Source organism: Canis lupus, chromosome 5, assembly GCF_011100685.1.
Source record: "Canis lupus familiaris isolate Mischka breed German Shepherd chromosome 5, alternate assembly UU_Cfam_GSD_1.0, whole genome shotgun sequence".
NCBI classification, from domain to species: domain Eukaryota; kingdom Metazoa; phylum Chordata; class Mammalia; order Carnivora; family Canidae; genus Canis; species Canis lupus.
Genome location: NC_049226.1, coordinates 10,732,488 through 10,754,257, shown reverse-complemented (window position 1 = coordinate 10,754,257; position 21,770 = coordinate 10,732,488). Strand labels below are relative to the sequence as shown.

General features: G+C 46.3%; 1 protein-coding gene across 4 annotated transcripts; it reads right to left on the bottom strand.

Moving 5' to 3' along the window:
* Window positions 1–1,656: 1,656 nt before the first annotated feature.
* Window positions 1,657–18,207, bottom strand: ZNF202 (zinc finger protein 202). 4 transcript variants are annotated; one of them, XM_038535835.1, is made up of 9 exons: window positions 18,080–18,207; window positions 16,570–16,689; window positions 9,825–10,054; window positions 7,847–8,353; window positions 6,943–7,153; window positions 6,506–6,594; window positions 5,258–5,387; window positions 4,604–4,723; window positions 1,657–4,072 (listed from the first exon to the last, which is right to left on the bottom strand). In XM_038535835.1, the coding sequence occupies exons 4-9, from the start codon at window positions 8,246–8,248 to the stop codon at window positions 3,078–3,080; spliced, it is 1,947 nt and encodes a 648-aa protein (XP_038391763.1). In that variant the 5' UTR covers window positions 8,249–8,353; window positions 9,825–10,054; window positions 16,570–16,689; window positions 18,080–18,207; the 3' UTR covers window positions 1,657–3,077. The 4 variants fall into 4 exon arrangements, with proteins under 4 accessions (XP_038391763.1, XP_038391765.1, XP_038391764.1 ...); XM_038535837.1 differs by lacking the exon at window positions 9,825–10,054 and having other exon boundaries at window positions 18,080–18,206; XM_038535836.1 differs by lacking the exon at window positions 16,570–16,689 and having other exon boundaries at window positions 18,080–18,184.
* Between the last annotated feature and the right edge of the window lie 3,563 nt (window positions 18,208–21,770).

Genomic DNA, 21,770 nt, shown 5'->3' with positions numbered 1-21,770 from the left:
ATGGTCTGAGATGAGAAGATTGGAGCAAATGGTTTCTGCCAACTTTGCAGAACTCAGTGGCGGCATTTTCTTGTTCACCATTTTGCTGCTCACTGTAAAGAAGGCATGTTTTATTAGATCCTTCGGTTGAGGTGGCTCTGGAGAAAGAGGCATTTTTTAGCTTGCTTTGGTTCTAGCACTTTGATGTTAATCCACTAAATAAAACTCTTCATGGGCGTTGATTGGAGTTCACTAAATTCTGCTCTAGACTTTGAGGCCTAAATTCCAGATAATAAAAATATATTTTGCCTTGACTTTTTTCCACTTATTTCTTTCTCTTGGGTTATGTGGGATGGAGAAGAGGCTGAATATTCCTTGGTTATTCCTAAACTAATGGCCAAAAGCTCAAATATTACCATTTTGATTTCATAACTTTATTAGCATGTGATTTCATCATTTCCAGCACTCATCAATTTTCTTGAGTTGTTGATTACTTTATTGCTTCCTCCAAATATTATCTTTAAAATCCTGCCTCTTTATTCTCCAGAAACTTTTAGTATGGTACTCGAGAACATGAGTATTCAACGGTTACAAAATTCTAGTGGGGATCCCTTAAGGGTAATGGGTGGACCAGCACTTGTGCCTCTTCAGCTCTTCAACCCTCTTGCTCCCTGCAGGTTCTTGCATGGGCCCTTCTGCTGCAATCTGCGGTTTGGCTCATGCTCAGGTTTAGGAGACAGCATGCCCCTCCATGAGCCTCAGAAAATATGGCATTTTACAAGGAAGCAGGGATTTAGTGTCAGCATATGACACTTTGTAGAGGAACTAGCAATATAACAACTGTGACTTTCCAACAAATTGGACCAGTCTCTCAAACTTTCCCTCACATAGAATGCTCTTTACAGTCTCTCACTTATTGCAGTAACACAGGTAAATCAGTGAATAAAGTCACTGTTTGGGGCACCTGGGTGGCTCAGTGGTTGAGTCTACCTTTGGCTCAGGCTGATGCTAGGTCCTGGGATTGAGTTCTGCATCAGGCTCCCTGCAGAGAGCCTGCTTCTTCCTCTGCCTGTGTGTCTCATAAATAAATAAAATCTTAGAATAGTCACTGTTCTTTTACCTCCAGAATGTTATCAGCTCCTATAACTGGTACAAGAAAAATGATCTCTTGAGGCTATCTTTCACACCCAGCATGAATTGTGCTCAGACCTTGGATCTTGGATCTAGACTTCAGAAATGTCTGCACATTAGGAGGGTCTTCTGCAAACCACAGGCACAGATCTTACCTCGTCATGCCATGATTCCACCTTTGGCTCTGCTGGCCATGCCATGCCTCCCCCATCCTCATGGAAAACTACTCTGTACTCCCTGGTCTCTTTGTATGTATGATGTTTAGAACCATCCGGAACCTGAAACCTTGGAAAGTGAACAGATAAGATGTAAAAGTTCTAGAAACCAGGGAATGTGGCTGCTGGTGTTATTTTCATTTATTCTGTGTCTATTTCCAGGACAATGGCTGACTAGTATTAAAGCTAATCTGGCCAACTGGAGTATCGTGGAGAATTGCCTCGTGGAGCTGTTAGGGTTGGGGTCTTGTTATCCTACCCATTTTCTCTGTACACACTGGCACATAATGGATTGAGAAACAGCTGAAGAAACCAGGCACAGAAGACAATCTCCCTTCTCATGCTTTAATCCCATACCCTGTGCTCCATTTATGGAGGATGCTCATCCAGTCCTTGCCACTCCCACAAGCAGAGCAGGTGAGGTTCTTAATTATTCAGCCTCATCTCCAAGGAACCTTTATCAGGCAACAGAGATCCTACTATCAGGCCATGAGATACTACTATTTAGTTCTTAATTACATAAAAATGAAATCACATAAGAAAAAGCAAACAACGCAAATACATGAAAGCCATTTACTCCTGGTAAATTCTTCAGGGTCCCAGTGCTGGGGTTCATAATTTTCCCTGATATCAGAGGACCAAGGCAGGGATGATCGGGGCTGGGTGTCAGTATAGTCTTGATGGCCTTAGCCAGCAGCAATAGCTTAAAAAAATTTTTTTTCCATAATTTGGTCTCAGGTCTTCTTGGTTTCTTCATGTAAATGAAGTGACCCGGTCATTCATGATTCTGTAATTATTTTAGTACCTACATGAGCTGACACTGTTCCAAATCCCTTCACAAACCCACGCGAAGAGGGCAGGACGGGCAGGCTTGTACACATGTGGGAATGTAGATATTTTATGATTTCATTATGCTTTACTGAATCCCCCAGCACCCAGCTGTTACACCTCACTTGTAGTAGAAGTGCTGGGGGCAAAACCAAGAGGCGGTAGAACAGTAGGAAGGGTGGGCATGATATTCTAATAGGAAAACACCCTGCATGAAGAGGAGCTTCTGACTAGGTCCTCCTTCCTAGCAGGGCCTGGCACCTGGTATTTTGGCAATGGGGAAGGGAGCAGCCTGACAAGGTCCATATGAAACAGCCTCGAGGTTTTCCCCCCATCAGACACTTCTCCCATCTCTCCCCAGGACTGAAGGAAAGTGCATGGTGAAGAAGTGGACCAGTGAGAGAGATTTGTAGAGTTATCCCGTTGAGTGTGTGGCAGAGCCATCAGGTACAAATCTCCTGCCTGGAGTTCAGGGCTGTGTGCTTTAAGATTTGAGCCCAGTAAGGACAGGATCCTAGAAGCCGGTCCCTTACCAAACCTAAAGGGCTGTCCCTGGGCGACTTTATACTTGAGGCTGTGGAGCAGTCTTTAGGATATGCAACAGCCTACTTTGGGGAAAATATAATAACCACAACCTCGGAAGTCTTTTAAATCTCCTACTTCATACCCATGAGTTAGAGGCAGGAGCACTCCAGTCAAGGAAGAGCCTCCACCCAGGTTGTACTTTAGGGGAAAAAAAAAAAAATCTCCTTGAGGTGTAGTAGGCTGAGAGGTTCTGCCTGGGGGATTTTATTTAGCTGTGGGAAGAGGTGATGTAGATCTGGGCAAGTCAGGGAGACTCCCCGGAAAAGGTCTTCCCGAGCTGACAAGAGGGCTACTCCTCGCCTTCCCTGTGAGGGCTGAATGCAGAACATGGGGACCTAGCTAGGAGGTCTTTTCTGAATGGGTCCTCTGATGCCTGATTAAGTGATAGCCCCTGCTGAAACTTTTTCCACAGGTAGGGCATGTGAATGGTTTCTCGCCAGTGTGGGTTCTTTGATGCCTGACAAGGTGGTCCCTCCGACTGAAACTTTTCCCACATTCATTGCACCGGCAGGGCCTCACTGAGGCGTGTCCTCTTAGGTGCTTGGCAAACGCGGCACTGTGGTTGAAGCAACGCCCGCACTCACTACAGAGATATAGCTCCTCAGCCGCGTGTGTCTTCCGGTGTGCCAGGTAACGCCTGTGGTCACTGAAGTCCTCTCCACACTCTCCACACAGGTAGGGTTTGCCTCCAAGGTGGATTCTTTGGTGTGTTGTCAGCACAGATTTCTGGCTGAAGCTTTTGCCACAAATAGTACAGAAGAAGGGTTTTTCTCCTGTGTGTGTCCTCTGATGCCGGACAAGGTCTGAGGTCCAGCGGAAGTTTTTTCCACAATCGTCACATCTATAGGGTTTCTCAACCGGTGGAGTTCTCTCAGCCTGAGCCAGAGGGGAGGTCTTGTCCAAATTCTTCCGGTTTAGGGGAAATTTATAAGGAGTGCTCATTTTGTGAACCTTCTGGTGCCTGGCAAGATGTGAGCTCCGCGTGTAACTTTTTCCACACTCCATACATTTATAGGGTTTCTCTCCTGTGTGAGTTCTCAGGTGTCTAACAAGGTGTGAGTTACAAGTGAAACTTTTCCCACATACAGGACAGTCATGGTGTCTCCCTAACAGGGGGTGGATAGGCATGGTTTCTTGAAGATTAGATAAACTATTAACTTGAGAAATATTGGTACCAAATCTTCTTTCGTTAAGTCTATTTGGATCATCCTCAAAGACTATTTCCCAGTCTGGAGTCTGGTGAATTTCTGGATCTCCCAAAATTGATCTGTGTAGATCCTCCAAACTTAGATCCTCCTGCTCAAGATATTCTTCTTCATCTTCACTCCTATCTCCTATAGAGAGGATGAGAGAACAGGAGAAATTATAGAGATGATGATGCCTTCCACACAACGGTGGGATTTTTAAACAGTCTTGGAAAGGCAAGACCACATAGAGAGAAGCCCATGTTTCATAACTGTAGAGGCTGGGAAAGAAGGAAATAACCAGTCAACTGAATTCTATTATGTGCCAGGCACTTTCTTATATGTTATCTCATGCTGTTGACAAGCCTCAGGGTGGACAAGGACTGTTATCCTCATTTCACAAATGTGGACACTGAGGACCAAGAGTTTAGGTGACCTGCTTAGTAGATGACTACAGCTGCGTTCCCAAGTTCCCGTTTATCTTCTCTCACCATTTTGCATGACATGTCCCTCACAAGAACGATGGGAGGGTAAAGAGGAGGATGAGGACAGAAGAATCTGGCATTCAGAGGGAGACAGGGGTAATGGCCAACAGGTTAGAAGAACCGATGAAGAGGGGCACCCCAGAGGGAGAGGGGAAGTGCCAGCTCTGCGGGGGAAGATGCCTTTTGTATTCCTCACCTGTGTAGGTAAAACTCAGGATTTCGGGCTCTTGAGGCTCTTGAGGCTCTGGGATATCTGGGACCAAAGGCTCTTCCTCTCTAACGTGGGAGATCTCATCTAGTCTGGGGATTGGAAATGCTGCTCAAGAGAGGGAAAGCGGGACATTATGATTGGTTCAGCAATTCCCTGAGTTAAGAGCAGATCTTTGCTGTCGGGTAGACTGTATAGAACAAATGGACAGCCTGGTCAGTGGATCAAATCTGGTCTTTTTAGCTTGAGCACCTCTCACCAAATCCTGCATATTTCTTGCCCTTCGTCTGCAACTCAATAATCAAGGACTGCTAATACTCCCTCTTTTCCCATATTCAAGCAAGCAGATCATCCTCAACCTCTCAACCTCTATTGCTTGTTTCAAAACTCACATGCTACCTCAAATACACTAAAGCTGTAACATAACTTCACTTTATTAGAAGTTTCCAACCACTTTCTAGGCATCTCTTCCCTTTAACTTGGAAAGATATTGTCTTCCTTAGCTAATCCTTCAATCTCACTGGTGGGGCAGGCATAAGAGAAGCGTGGTGCATACAGTCTAAGGTCTAAGACTCCCACAATTTCCAATAGGAGAAAGACCTCTGGGCTCAGAACACTCTAGAAACACTTGAAATTCCTTACACAAAGAGACCACAATTCCACAGTCTTCTTCCAAGACATATTCTCCATAGAACTCTTTCTGTGCTGGATCCAGATCGCTCCACTGGTCCTGGGAGAAGCACACAGCCACGTCCTTGAAAGTTACCAATCCCTGAAACGACACAGACTTCAGTTGTAACAGGATGCTTCCTGAAGCTCCTAGTTCATTCATGGAATGAAGGTTACTCCAGAAGACAAAAGGAGCACACACAGGACCCTGGGGGCCTTTTGGGAAACCTGCTGCACCCTTGGCTACTGCTCCCCGACTTCCTACTTTTCCATTTCCAACTTCCTCCTCTGGACCTCTCAGTTCCACTGCTTTCTCTCAGGGCCAGCCTCTGCTCTTCTTCTTGAGCATATTGGTTAAAATATATAAGAAAAGTCTTAAAAGTCCTCATTAACTCCCTATTTGATGCTTTGATGCCACCTACATTTGTGCAAAAATTCACCTTTTCTGGAGAGCTCTCCCTAACTGACCTCCAGCCACCCCCGTCACCTACACGGTCGGCACAGCACACACAGGCCCTTCTGCCATAGCGAGACTATAACCCAAAACCACAGATGTGTTCTATTCCTTTCCTCTCCAGTCTCAGTTTAGTGTTGGGGCCCTGACCATGGTGAGAGCTTCCTACGTGGCAAGGCCTGAGTGCAGTCCCTGCCAGTGGACACCACACAGTTCCAGAAGTCATTTCTGCAGCAGACAGCCATTCTTACAAATGACTATCAAGTTCACTACCATAAAACAAAAACAAGCCCTCATTCGGCAACTTCTGGGTTGTAGTGCAGTGTCGTAGAAGAACCCCGTAGAAGAACCCCTTTGGGCAACTGCGTGGCTCAGCAGTTGAGCGTCTGCCTTTGGCTCAGGTCGTGATCCCTGGTCCCTGAAATCGAGTGCCACATCGGGCTCCCCGCAGGGAGCCTGCTTCTCCTTCTGCTTATGTCTCTGCCTCTGTCTCTCTCATGAATAAATAAAAATAAACATATAAATAAAAGAATCCCATTTTGTTCATTTTCCTTCTCTGGTGCAAATAGAGGCTCCGGAGCCTGCAGATCCAACTGAGACTGTTGTAATTCCTCCCATTGGATGCAGACACGTCTAGAACTGAGAACCTAAGTTGGCAAAAGCAGAGTAGAAATATGTGTCCTATCCGACCTGTTCAGTGTACAGCTAATGCCTGGTGGTTCTTCGAATTCTCTGTGGCACAGACATGGACAGAAACTAGAGCACACCTGTGAAAGAGCTGTAAGAAGGGCAACCATCTCTGGGTTTCCGGCATTCCTCTCTTCAGGAAGGTCTGGGTCCTGGGACACTGGAACCTCTACGAAGAAAAGGCGGCAGAGATGAGTGATGTGCAGCGCACCCCTGTAACTGGCAAACAGCTCCCATCCTCTTTGGTAGGAATCAAGAAACTGGTCTAAGGGCAGCTCAAGTCATCCCAATGTCACCATCTGGAACTCTACTGAAATGCCAAGAGGACACCCAAGGATTGGTTGGCTCCTTGACCTTGGCCCAGTTTCTGGGGGAACTCTAGCTACTATTGTCTCAACACCCTGAATTCTATGATTTATTCCCACTCTGCTCCACCTAGCCTCCTTCATAGGCGGGAAACATCCCCATTCCCACACTCTGCCTGCCACTTTGCCCCCTTTCTGTTGAGGCTTCCCACCGCTCTCCCGCAGGGGCTGGAACTCCAATTCATGGCATAGGCTCTGCTCTTCTGGTGGCCTCAGATCTGGGCTCTGGATGGTCTCCTCACGGGACGCCTCAGGAGGCAAGGTATGCACAGGGTTCTGCAGCTCGCAAGGTGACTCGGGGTCTGCTCCTGGATGTATGGTCTCCTCCGACAGGACCTCCTGGCCATGAACATGGACAGTCACCTGGGAATAATTCCAATTTCCAGTCAGCATGGAGTCAAGAGGAAAGTCTCAGTTGACAACAGGGCTTATTTTAGGGAAAGCTACCAACAGAAACACTCTCAGAGGATCCCAGGAGAGGATGGGAGTCTCTGGTTCCATGGAGGCATGCAAGAATTGTTGATGGTTATCCTCATTAGGACAAGGCAGGGACGTTTAGATGCTTCACGGCTTCCTCACTCCCCTCAGCCTACTCCTATCACCCATGGCTCTGAGATACCGGTCCCTCCCATGTCCACCTCTCCCACCTGTAGCTCTCCTTGTGGTTTGCTTCCCTGTCATATTGTCCTGGGAGGGGGATTTGTGCCCAAGAGTCTAGAACCTTTGAGGAAGTCACAAAATTGGCCTCCCCAGGAACTGGAGGTTCGATAGCCAAAGAAAGGAAAACCAAAGCCATATGACCCTAGAGTGCTAAGGGCCCTAAGATGGTCCTTGGCAGGTGTTTAAAAAACCAGAAAGTCACACTCACTCACTCACACACACAGACACACACACACACACATCCCTGCCCCTAATGGATCTAGGGGCAACCCAAGAGCAGAGCCACTTAGTTTTAAAGGGTAAATGATGGGGACTCTGTATGCTCTACCCCCAAATCCATCCTTCCAGCAAATAGTCCCCCTCCACGTCACACAGATCAGGACTCCCCCTCCTCACCCACCGCCTTGGTCTCCTGGGTTGTTTCTGCAAACCCTCCACCAGCGTCACTGCCTCCTCGCCACTCTCTGGCCGTTGGCCCCGCACCCAGCTCTGCAGTTCTCCAGGCAAGACAGTAAGGAATTGTTCCAGCACAAGCAGCTCTAGGATCTGCTCCTTTGTCCGTCTTTCTGGCCTCAGCCACTGATGACAAAGTTCTCGCAGTCGAATGAGAGCTTCTCGGGGGCTTGATGCTTCCTGGTAGCGAAAACGCCGGAAGTTCTGGTGTGAGGTCTCAAGCACAGGGTCATCTCTCTGTAAGACAGACTCTGGCCTACAGGTGAAATCATCTTCCAATTTCACCATCAGAATTCCCTCTTCTTCCCAAAGATCCTGGTCCTCTGGTTCCAAGGCTGTAGCCATTGTTTGGCTCTGGGCGGGGGGAGGGGTCTCACACCATCTAGAACTCACACTGTCATTACCCCCCAGTCTCAGCCTGGGCACCTCAAGGAGTTTCTCCCAAGGGACCTGGGGCAGAGAAGTAGAGACAAACAACAGTATAAGCAGGAGGTTATGCACAGGGATGACAGTTCTGAGTCCTCCTAACCCCATACACGTAACACTTCCTCACATTATTAAATCCCCTGCTCCTGATCTCCGCAACCATCAGCTATAAATAAATTTGGTTGAAATATGATGATCTAGGCCTCATCCTGGATGAGGTTTCCTAGGCTGGGTTCATACCCCCTAGAGAAACAGAAATAAACTGCATCTCTACTTTATGAACACTGTCAATCTGCAAGGAAAATGGCGAGGACAAAGGACACCACTCATCGCCTGCTGGAACACGTGGTACTGACCACCATCTGTGTCACACACGTGTTTACATACACAGCAGGATGTGTGTTCTGAGAAGACACACATCAGTCAGGCTGAAACAGATGGGGAAGCCTTTATGAAAGTTCATTTCAAATTGAACCACACTCAATTTAACTCTTCTGTAAAATGGGAACTCTCAGAGATTTGAGGGGGAGCTTGTACGAGGTAAGAGTGAGGAAAGCCCCTTACACAGTTGCTGGTACACAGGCGCCCCCAAAAGCAATCTCCTGCTCATTAAGACATCTTAAAGGGAAGACCTCCAGATCTTCAAACCCAAGTGTTCAAAATTGAATTCAGGATGCTGACTCACAAATCCACCCCTCTTCCTGGGATCCTGTCTTGGCTGAGATCATTTGCTAAGTAAACACTCAACTCTGTAATCTTTGGACTGATTCTTCCCCATTGCTTACAGCTCATTAAACCAATTCTACCTCTTAAGCCTCTAAATCTGTTTCCTCCTCCTTTGCCACAGACTGCTTTAGTTTGGGCCCTCAGCTCTTGCCTGGGCTACTGCCATAACTTCCTAACTGGGGTCCCTGCAGGACTCAACCATGAGTGAAAGGCAGCATAATTATGGTGGGGTTTTTGCAAAATAACTATCATTCAACACTTTTCTGGATCCTTGGGATTTGGTCAACGGAGGCAACTGTGTCTTTAGAAATGCTAGGTGTGTTTCTGATGTGTGTGATGAGAAGCAGCCAGGCTGTGTAAGGCAGGAGTGAGTGTCCTGGTGTCAGACTGCCAGGGTTTAATTTTGGGCTGTGCTATTTCATAGATGTGAAGCCATAGTTAAATTTCTATGCCCCCTTGCCTGTTTGCCCATTTATGGCTTGGAGGTAAGAACAGTATCCATGTAATAGCATGACTATGAGGATTAAACATGTCACTATCAGTACTGTGCTTAGAAGAGCAATGGCAACCCAATGTTAAATATTATCTAAATTACAGTCACAACTGCACCATTCAACATTTAAAAATACTCTGTTAGTAATAAGATCAGCTATAAAATCCTTGGCATGGTACATGAACCGCTTCACAATCGCCCCTCAGATGATTTTTCAAGCCCCATATCCCACCCTTTGCTGTGTTATCAACGAGCTAGAAGGGGTACGTTGCTGACCTTCCAACCAAAAGGGGGTGTCTTTTCACGTCACCATGCCTGTAGGAAGGCTGTTCCTTTTAAATGCAACATTCACACCCCCCAACCTCCAATGCCGCATGGTGTGTTCCATTTCTTAACATGTCCCCTCTTCTTCACTCCCATGATTTACACTGTAGGTCCTTATCAGTTCTTGTCGGGATTACTCCAACCGCCTCCAATCGTGAGCTACCTGCCTCCAGGTTTGTTCCCTGCAAGTTACCAATGACAGTATCACAAGAGTGACCAGCACTCTGGGCAAATGGAATCATGTCCCTCGCCTATTTAAGATCTTCAACCGTTCCTCCTTGTCTTAGAAGTGAAAAGCAAACTCTTACGTATTGTATATTAGGCCGACTTTCATCTTGTTACTCCTTTCACCTTCTCTTCAACCCTTTCAAACAAACACACACACAGACACACAGTGTGTGTGCATGGGAAGAACATACAAGCCCTATGCCCTTTTGCTTTACAGCATGTTGTTCTTTCTGATTCTTTACCCTTCATTAGGTGAAACTTTACTTATAAGGCAGCTCTGACTTCAGGTCTCTCAGATGTTTTGATTCCATTCCCCCTACCCATAAAATGGTTAGAAATCAACGTAGAATCACTTCTACAGCAACCTGGGCACGCCTCTCTCACAATATCTGCGGTATTGATACTGTGATACCACAGATCCACAGTTTCTCATTCCTGAGAAACTCCTTAAAGTTAGGGGCTTCAAGTTAGGTTTTCGATCAATCTCCACCACATATAATAAAGTGCCTACTAAGTGAATTTAAAATAATAAACCTCCACTTTAAAATTTTCTTCCTGCTTTTTATCAGGGAAGAGCCCACCTTTCCCTCCACTGTTTCTACTTCTTTTTAAATTCACGGGTCTTGTTAATTCCTCCAAGTGTCTTTCAAATTCATCCATCTCTACTGCTATTCCCCTTGTTGAGTCATTATGAACCACTGAAAGGTAGTAACAGGACCCTTTGAGAACAGGACCATCCCCTATACCACACCAGCCTTTAACAGGCACTTGCATGTTGAATGAATGACTTGGTTCAAGTTTCACCCCTGCTCTTCCGGGTCCTGCCTTCTCTAGAGCACTCTCTACATTCAACCTGAGGGATTCTTCGTTTTTCTGTCTTTTTGGGCTTCATTACAAGTCTAAGATGCACATTCAAGGTTAACAATCCACCCTTAAGAGCTGGGTCTAATGTGATGCTGCCCATCAAACTGACTGTAATTTCAATGACCCTATTATTGATCTTATCATCTCTATCTCAAATGGCTCTTCATTCATTTATGCTCTTATTTCTCTTCCTTCCAGGACCCTCAAATATCCACTACATTCTTTCATAGTCTGCTTTAAAGAGTTCTCTAATTTTCTAGATCTTTATTTGGTAATTTCCCTACCTATTGAATCTGCTGTCTCTACCTCATGATGGTCTGTTTTCTACACGGTTTGTAGTTTTTAACATTTTATGTCCACCTTCAGTGAGACTTTTTTTTTGGTGGTGGTGGGGGGGGGGGAGTCCTGAGAGAAGATGGAATCAGTAAGTCTTTTGGCTTAATGAAGGGATCTCAATTATCTTCAAAGTCTGAGAACCCATGCCCAGGGAAGCAGACTAGAAGCTCTCCTTGTTTACACATAGCACTGGCTACCAGAGATTATCTACTATGGAGTCTATAAAAGTTCTGCATTGACAGAAGCATTTCTGCTCTCATGAAAGCATTTCTGCTCTCATGGGGCTTTGCTCTCTAAAGAAAAATGAACCTGCCATTTCTAAATCATCTTCAGAAATCATGAATTGAGGTTTCCATTGCTTGTTATGGACTTACTTTGGCAGCTTAGGAAGAGATGATGGCAAATAGATCAGCAATAGTGAGATGGAGGGCAGAAGAGGAGTCCCCAGTGGGGCTAGAGATGGGAAGGAATGGGAGGCAGGTGGTGCCCATGGACAGAACACTGGATTAGGTATCCAAAGATGTGGGTCCCAGCCCCACATCCTTAAGTAACTGGAGCAGCTCTAAGGCTTCCATAACACACACAAGAGCCCTTGTAAAGGGGAAAGCCCTCTCCTAACTCACAGGATTAGATGAACTCTGTGAGCTTATGAACTAAAATGTGCCGCGTGAATGTCAAGTGTATTAGAAAGAGAAAACAGACATCGTTTTATTCTACAGTTTGTGGGATATGGTACACTGTAAATTCACCTTGCAATCTGTTGCCCTAGCTATTCTAATACCTTCCCTCAATGTCTGTCTTGGAAGGGTTCCATAATGACGGATAAAAACTGAAGAGGACTATATAGAGACTGAAGCCAGGCCAGGAAGGGCATAGGACTTGGTTCCAGAAAGCTCTGAAACAAGGTCTACAGATAGGCTTCATGAACCTAGGGCTGGGTGAGCTCCATGACCTAGTCTCTTGAGTGTGTTTCTAGGATGTATGAAGCAGGACTGGGGAGATGTGGAAAAGACAAGGGCCTTCTCTAGTCTTTGGTCCAGTTACCTCTGCTCCTTATCTGAATGTGTCACATGCCAGTGAAAGCGGTAACTCCATTCCATTGACAGAACAGAAAACTGCAGGCAATGAAAGGATATCTGGTTCCCTACCTTAAAGTCTTATTACTTGCAGAGAGCTTTCTGAACCCTGAATGACGACAAGTTTTGTGGTCATATAGTGTCTACACAATAGAGAGACAGTGATCTATTTACTGGCAAATAATCTTCAGTAGTAACCAGAGAGGTTCAAATGATAACATTTAGCAAATACCTATTTCCCTTCCTGTTTCCCATTCTATTTTTTACCCTAATGCCGGCCCATAACCTGGAAATCTGGATATGTCTGTACTCTGGAGCCAATCAGACCTTCCAAATAGTCTTCTATTCTAGAATAGAAATCACCTAATAAAAACTGTTAACTGCCCTGTTCTAATGTTATATTTTTTTCTTAGAGAGGGAGAGAGAGTGAATGGTGAGGGCTAACGGGGGAGGAACAGAGAGACTCTTAAGCAGGCTTTACACTCAGCATGGAGCCCAATGTGGTGTTCCATCTCATAATCCTGAGATCATGACCTGAGATGAAATTGACAGTCGAACACTTAACTGACTGAGCCACCTAGGCACCCTGCTGTATTCTTCTTTAAAACGAAAGATGATCTGGGGACGCCTGGGTAGCTCAGTGGTTGAGCCTCTGCCTTTGGCTCAGGTTGTGATCCTGGGGTTCTGGGATTGAGTACTCCACTGGGCTCCCTGCAGGGATCCTGCTTCTCCCTCTGCCTGTGTCTCTGTCTCTCTGTGTGTCTCTAATGAATAAATAAATAAAATCTTTTAAAAAAATAAAGATTATCTAGTATATTCCTTCTACCAGAAAAATGATCTTTTATGGTTAATTATCCTGTATACAAATGTTTACCCATGCTTTCCACATAATGGTCTGGGGCTTTGGAACCTTGGGTTTGGATCCATTTCCTGATTTATTGGCTACGTGACACTTTCTAAGTCTTGGTCTCGTTTTCAAAATGTGGCTATACTCCGAATCTCCCATGGTTGTTTTAAGGAGTGAATGAAGTAATGTATAAAATTACTGCAGCTTAGAGACTGGTAGAGTAAGTAGATGCTCAATATATTTTGTTCTCTTCCTTCAAATTGCTTTAAATCCTTTTGGGAAGAAGGAAAGATTTAAACAATAAACAAGCAAACAGTCCTTTATTTCATTGTAATTCCAAAAAAATTTAAATGCACAGGAAAAATCTTGGTCTGTTTCCTGTTATATCAAAAGCAAAGTATTAAAGTGAAAGAAGAGTCCTTGCTTTGAAGGACTTATCAGCTAAAATTAAACAAGACTCTTGGAATACAGATAGGATGGAACCTTAGAGCTAGGTTCTCTTGTCCAAGGCCATACCAACAGTGCTTCTACTTACCAATGTCACAGTGCTGTCTCCTCTCTCTACCTGGGAAGAGGCAATCTGGGGCAAGCCCAGTTAGTACAGCTACTAAATCCCTTGAAAACTTAACCCAGAAGGCCAGAGAAATGAAAGAGAATGCATTCACTGACTTTTGGTCTTCTAACACATCATGATCAGCATGCTTCAAACCATATTTAAAAACTGTTTCTCTAAAGTATTTTTGCCATTTACATGGTTCCTTCATTAGCTTCAGCATAAAATATCTGGGTGACAAGGGGAGGAGTGGCTCAAAGCTTATTACAATGGGTTTCAAAGAAACAGAGTAAGTTGGAGTGAAGGGGAAGATAGGAAGAAACAGAGGCCAAATAAATAGTGGCAGTGGGTGGTACAAGAAATCAGTGGGAGCTAAGACATGAGTATCTTTTGCCCTGAAATTCTGTAGTCTTTGTGGTTAGGACCAAGGTATAAGGTGGGTATAAAAACGTGACTGAGTAAATATAAATACAAATACTGTGAAATAAAGCTATAAAAACAGTAGCAATTCACTTTATTTTTAATGAAAATCTTTTCTATACGTGTGGACCACAGGCCCAGAAGGCCATGTTGGACTGCTGGCAGTTCCTGCCTTTGGAGGCACGCAATCTGTGCTCTACCTCAAGATGTACCACCTTGGATATGGGAATGATTCTCCACTTAAAGGCAGAGAGCTGGACCATCTTTTGAGAAACCATCTTGCTTTGTAATGGTGATAAGAGGGACTTGGACAGGAACAAGGATGTATGGCTTCTTTATTGAATACCTGGGCCATAATGTATTAGCCTATAATGGTGAAAAGGATTTATTCAAGAGTTTAGATGGGCTAGTAGCCAAAGACAGATTCTAAGAGTCCAGAATTGAGTATCTGGCCATCCAGATGATACTGGTTAACCTCCAACACGAAGCTAGGCTTTCTAACCTTAACAGTTACCTAGAGGTGGTTAATGCCTTAAATAAAGCAGGTCAATCTACAGGTTTAAAACAGAACATCACAAATTAATCTGACATGGGAAAAGGGCACTCATCAAAACTGATACCCATCCTGATGAGGGTGTCAGCTTCCATGTTGCAGCCAGAGTTAAACTAGCTGTACCTAATTCATTACTACAATAAATACGGTCAATGCCAATCACATGGACGGTTAGAGGAACCATTATTTAATGACAAATAACAGGAAAATATATCTTGTAACTAGAGCCTGGCCCGAGGAGTAAATATGGGTAATTCAGAACAGTCAATTCAAGAGTCTTATATTATGGTTTTAGTTTTAAAACTGCTATTGTCGGGCAGCCCGGGTGGCTCAGCGGTTTAGCGCTGCCTTCGGTTCAGGGCGTGATCCCGGAGACTAGGGATGGAGTCCAGCGTCGGGCTCCCTGCATGGAGTCTGCTTCTCCCTCTGCCTGTGTCTCTGCCTCTCTTTCTCTCTGTCTCTCATGAATAAATAAATATTTTTTTAAAAATTAAAAAAAAAATAAAACTGCTATTGTCAAAATACTCTTTGCTGTATATCTAGATGACTTCCCTCTGGCATTGCCTGAGGCTCCCTCACTTATGATAAGATGATAAAAGATGGGACCCATGCCTGCTGGGCCACAGCAATCAGAAGAGTAGCAGGTTTCCACTGCAGATTAAACCATGGTCCAAATAGTAGAAGTCATCCCAGGATGGCAAGGATCTCTTTATACATTGTTATATTCCGAGTGCCTAAAACTTTGTCAGATGCTTGATAGAAAAGGTGCTCAGTAAATAGGGGTTGAATTTTACCTATTTCTCTTACTCCAACTTGGATACAGATGCACTAAAATTCAAAATCAGTGGGTGCCAGGGCTTTGGTAATAAACCACTCACAGGGTCAGTTTTAGGAATTTGGCATTGGCATTTATCCCAATCCACTGGGGGAATTAAGTTGGCATAGCCATACACTGCTTGACAATGTGGCACAGAACTTCTTCAAAGGGAAAAGAGAACAGGGTTACTCATTCTACAAATATCTACTGAGTATTGATTGTGTATCCCACACAATTCAGGGTGCTGGGCAGAGAAGACAAGGAGAAAAGCCCTGGCTCAGACCTTAAAGAATGTAAAAAGCAGTTAAGAAACAGCAGGGACTTTAGCATACTATCAATTTGCAGTAAAAAACTAGATACAGATATAAGCTATATGGTCAAAATGGAAGCTCCTACTGAGAGAATTAAGAAAATCCAGGGAAAAACTCATCAATATTTCATCTTCCATTTGGCATAAGATCACTAGCATTTGGAGGGTTCTTTTTTTTCTTTTTAAAGTACACTTTCTTAACTTTAAAAACGAAAGAACTCAGACCTACGTGGTTAAATTATCCACACGAGATCATATTACTAGTTTCTAACACAGAAGTGCACACACAGGTCTTTTGATCCCCCAAACCACTGCACTGTTTATGTGAAGGAGATTGGCCAAAGGCAGTGGTTCTCTGTGTGAGAAACCTAAACCAGCAGCACGAGCACCTAAAGACTTGTCAGAAATGTGCAAATTTTCAAGCCCGGGCCCAGGCCTATTATCAGAAAATCTGGGGATGGCCCCAGCAATCTGCTCGACAAGCTCTCCCTTCAGGTGCTCGAGATGCACGGGCGAGTTTGAGAGCCAGTACCTAAGGCAAAGGAAGTAAACCTGAGGTTCAAGCAGAAAGCATCCAACTTTTCCAGGGCTGGCCAAATTTACAGGAGGGTTTGCAAGAGTCAAAAGAGTCTAGGACTGTTGTTTCATGCCTGTGCCAAATTAACTGGAAAACAATGTAAACCTGTAACTTACCTCATCTGTATAGTTTGTAATGCCCAAGAGTCCCTCACATCGTGTAGTAAACCTTGCTGTGCCCTTGAAATGACTGTCTACTGCAATATAGTACTTAAAAGAGTGCAAAAAGGGGTACAGCTGGAGGAGAAAGGGGGAAAGATTATGAATCCCAGGTATTTGGTCCTAAGAGGAAAAATCCCCTCCCTCCCTGCCTCCCACCCTGCCCACCCGCTTAGACTACAAGGTATCAGCAGAAAGTTACCCAAGACACAGGGCCACAAACCCTAACTGCTTGGTGGTCACCTACTTCCCACCGACATGCCTCCCGATGGCTTTCTCACCACCCTTCTTTAGGGGCTTTCTGGACCAAGCCCGCGGGGCAACTTGGAAGAGAAGCTGGGAGGAGGGAAGGGGAGTGGGGAGTGGGGGGGCGGGGGGAGCTCCACTACTAGCTTTCCGTGGCTCCGGAGGAGGAGGAAGGCTGCCCTGGGTGTCCCTGGGTGTCCCCTGCCGTGTGTGCACGGAGAGAGCAAGCAACAGTTCTAACCCTCAACACCCCCCCCCACACCCCCACCCCAAGCCGGAGCCTGGATGCGGCGGCAACGCTGTCCAGGACCCAGGCGGCCAAACCCCGGCTAGGCCTGGGGGCCTGCCCTTCGGGGTGGTCAGCCCTGGGCACCCGGGCAGAGGCAGCGCGGAGGTCACGGCGCCTGGGACACGAGACTCTCCGACGGCCAGGAAAATAAAAATCGGGCTGACACCCGAGAGAAGGCAGAAAGCACACCCGTGGCATACGAACTAACAAACTTTTGGTCCCAAGCAGACGAGCCGCCGAGGCCCGTGCACTCCCGCGGTGGGTACGGGTGGTGTCGGGGAAGTGCCAAAACTGGGTGTTGAGGGGATGGGCGGGGGAGGGAGCTGCAAGTGGAGACAGAAGCTGGTAGCCTCAGGGGAAGCGAGGGGTCGGTCACGGGGGCAGCTGAGAAGCCGCAGGCCAGGCAGGCGGTGTCCGAGGCGGTAAGACCGCGGCGGAGTGTGTTGGGGGGCGGGGGGTGATGGTAAGTGATGGGGCTTGCCGGGGCCGGGGGGGCCGGGGGGCGGGGCGCAGAGGGGTGCTCCTCGACAGTCTGGAAGGCGGGGTGAGGAAGGGCTGGGGGGGTGAAGGGGCCCAGAGCACCCCTCTCGGTGCCGGGGTTCGGCAGGCGCGGCAGCCGCGGGAGGGACGAACCGGCGGCGTCTCCGCAGGCCTCGGGAGGGGGCGGAGGGCGGTGGCCGCACCGAGGAGAGCCCCGAGCGCCCCCCGCGTCCCCGAGGCCCGAGGCCCGAGCCCCGGCCGCTGCAGCCCCGGGGACCGCCACGCCCCGGGCCCCTCACCACCCCGCAGCCGCCCCTGCTCCGCGGCAGCGCGATGTCCCGAGGCTCCGGGGGGCGGGGTCTCAGCCTCCCCCCCTCCACCCCCCCTTCCCCGCCCTGCCCGGCTCTGCGCGATCCGGCCCGGCCCGGCCCGGCCCAGCCCCTCAGCACTCACGGCTCCGACAGCTCCGGCGGCTCCTCCCCTGCCCCGGCTTCTCCCCCACCCACTCCCGGCCGAAGCAGCGCCGCCGGATCCGAGCCGCGCGGGGCCTGGCGGGTCGGAACACGTGGGGCCTTTGCGCCCGGAACCGGAAGCTGCGCTTCGCCCCGCCTCCTCGCGGCGCTGGGGCCCTTCTAGGCGCCGGGAGGTTTGGTCTCTCGGTGCGCCCGGCGCGGGTGGAGGACTGCGAGCTCCGCGGGGACCCGGGCGGGGAGCCTGGGGCCCGGCCGCTTCCGCCCGCCCCTCCTGCGGCTCGGGGCCTCCTGTGTCTGCATTTACATGCCCGCTCCTCCGCGTCGGATCTTTGCTTTGATTGTTGACATCTGTACCTCTGCTTGTTTTTCTTGGTTGTCCGTGAAGCGCGGTAGCAAGGAGAGCAGTTGGGCTTTGGCTGTGCGGCCGCGGGCGAACCCCTCCACCCCTCCTCCCCTCCACCCCTCCTCCCCTCCACCCCTCCCAAGTTCAGTGTCCAGCGGCTAAAATGGGTGTTGGAGGGCGCCTGGGTGGCTCAGTCAGTTGAGCATCTGCCTTTGGCGCAGGGCGTGATCCCGGGGTCCTGGGATCGAGTCCCACATCGGGCTCCCTGCATGGAGCCTGCTTCTCCCTCTGCCTGTGTCTCTGCCTGGCTCCGTGTCTCTCATGAATGAATGAATAAATGAATAAATAAATACTTTAATAAATAAAACGGGTGTCATGATTCCCTTGCTCTGAGAGCTAAGGGGTATATTGCATGTGAACTCTTGCAATGTTGTAGAAGCTCAGTAAGAGAGCCCTTAGAGTATCCTGTTCTCTTCTGTTTTCCTTGGAGTGTGTCTTTGTGTTTCCGCAAGACTGACTTCTCTCATCTCATTTGTTCAGTTGTGTCTTGGTCAGTGACATTTCTACCTGTATCAGCTATTTCTCTTTTTGCTCCCCCCCTCCCCCCCGCCCCCCACCTCTGTCCCTCAAGCCCCCGAACTCACTGCTGTCCGTGTGCCATGGGAGGGCCTTCTCTCCCCCCAGCTATGTCTTACACCTTTCATTTTTGTGGGACACGTTGCTGGGACCAGTCTATTGTGTTTGAAGTATTCATTACTTTTGGTGGAGGGACAGGAATACATGGTTGGTGAAGACCTACTATGTGCCAGATGTTCTCATTATAGATTTTATTTAATATTTTTAAATGCTAAGTTCATAAATGATGCATAAATGTTTTTTTGTAAACATTTCAAACACTGCAGATAAAGTTAATGACCTTTTACTACTCCTGGCTTCCTCATCTCTCACCAAACGTTTATTCTGATGTATTTACCTTCCAGGCCCTTTTCTATACTTGCACATACAATATACATATGCATTCATAGATCCCATATATTATTTGTGTGCATATGCATATATGTGTGGGTTCATGTTGGATTCCTCAATTTTTTTTTTAAGATTTATTTATTAGAGACACAGAGAGAGACACACACACACACACACACACAGTCAGAGGGAGAAGCAGGCTCCATGCAGGGGACCCCACATGGGACTCGATCCTGGGTCTCCAGAATCATGCCCTGGGCTGAAGGCTGCGCTAAACTGCTAAGCCACCGGGGCTGCCCTGGATTCCTCAATTTGCTATTTTCTCCTAGTATTGGGCCTTGAAGACCTGTTCATAGTGCATACACATTATTCTTTCTACTTTTTGCATAACATTCCATAGTGTGGCTAGCCATTTGCCTATGGAGAATACATGTTGTTTGTATTTGTTTATCACAAACAATGCTATAATAAACATCTTCATTCATACGTGCAAATGTTACTCTGTGATGGAGAAGAAGTATTGCTGGGTCATAGGTTGTATACATTGAATTGATGCTACCAAATTATCTCCCCAGAAACTGCACCAGTACATAAACTTAACAGCTATATATGAGAATATTTCCCCCCTATATTCATGTTGCTAACCTTATAAAGTGAGAGGTGCCTGGGTGACTCAATTAGTTAAGCATCAGACTCTTGGTTTTGGCTCAGGTCATGATCTTAGGGCCCTGAGATTGAGCCCTGACTGATTTGCACTGAGTGGGGAACCTACTTAAGATTCTCTCTCTTGGGATCCCTGGGTGGCGCAGCGGTTTGGTGCCTGCCTTTGGCCCAGGGCGCGATCCTGGAGGAGACCCGGGATCGAATCCCACATCGGGCTCCCGGTGCGTGGAGCCTGCTTCTCCCTCTGCCTATGTCTCTGCCTCTCTCTCTCTCTCTCTCTCTGTGTGTGACTATCATAAATAAATAAAAATTAAAAAAAATTATTTAAGATTCTCTCTCTCTCTCTCTCTCTCTCTCTCTCTTTCTCCCTCTGCCCTCCCCCCCACCTGCTCTCTCATTCTAAAAAAAAATTTGTAAAATGAGTAAAAAGTGATGTCTCATTGTTTTACCTTTCCTTCCCAGGATTAAGAATGAAAATGAACATTCTCCATAACTTACAGTTTTCCTACGAGTTTGCCCATTTCTCAATTGGATTTTTTTCTAATTCATTGTTCAATGTTATATATTCTTTTTTTTTAAAAGATTTATTTATTTATTCATTCAGAGAGAGCGAGAGAGATTTTTTTTTTTTTTTTTTGCAAATACTTTCTTTGACTTTATAGTTTACATTCTAACTGTGTTTGTGGTCTTCAAGTTTCAAATTTGATGCACTCTTTTTCTCAGTGGCTTTGAATTTCACATCTTATTTCAGAACATTTTTCCACACCAAAATCATCAGGGCTTCCTCCTATATTTTCTTTTACTACTTTTTTGCTCTCCTTTTTATGGTTAGATTTTGAATTTATTTTTGTGATTGGTATAAACTGGTGGTTCTAATCTAATATTGTCTATGGTAATTCATTTATATTTTTAAAACACAGAGTGTGGGATATTTACATAACAGAACTACAGAGATTGTAGTCCATGTGTGATGTGACTGATTTTCTGTCAGTCCAGTTATCTGGTCCTTCATTCATCGGTGGGATTTATTTATTGAGTAACTACTAGTGCTGGACACTGTGGTAGTATATGGAATGCAGTGGAGAAGAAAAAAGATATAATATCTGTCTTCATGGAGCTAACTTTCATTGCTGTGTGTGTTTTGGAGGAAAGGAACATATTTAAATAAATTACTTATGATTATGGACGGTTCTACAAAGTAGGAGTACAGCATATTATGCGAGCTTATGACTGGAGGTCCTAATCCTGGTGGTAGTGCTGGTAGAGAGGTGCTTAGGGCAAGCTTTCTTGATTAGTAACCTCTGAGCAGAGTTCTGAAGGATAAGTGGGCAGACTGAGATTGGGGGTGGGAGTGAGAAGTAGAGTGAGTAAGAAAGAATATTAGAAGTAATTGAAAATAGTGTATATGCAAGGGTCCTGAGGTGGAAAGGAGCTTCAGGTGTTGGAGAAACTGAGAGGATAGGGTCTAGGGTCAGAGAACAATAGAAAAATATATGAGATGGACCTGGTATTGTGAACAAGGATCAGATCTGATAGATCAAAGATCTTAAGCATTATCTGCTACAGTTAATGGGAAGCCATCGAAGGATTTTAATTAAGTGACATGATTATATATACATTTTAATAAGATCTTTCTGGCTCCTGAGGAGAATGAAAAGTTCAAGAGGGGCTATAGAAAGGGGATTTACAAAGTTATTAT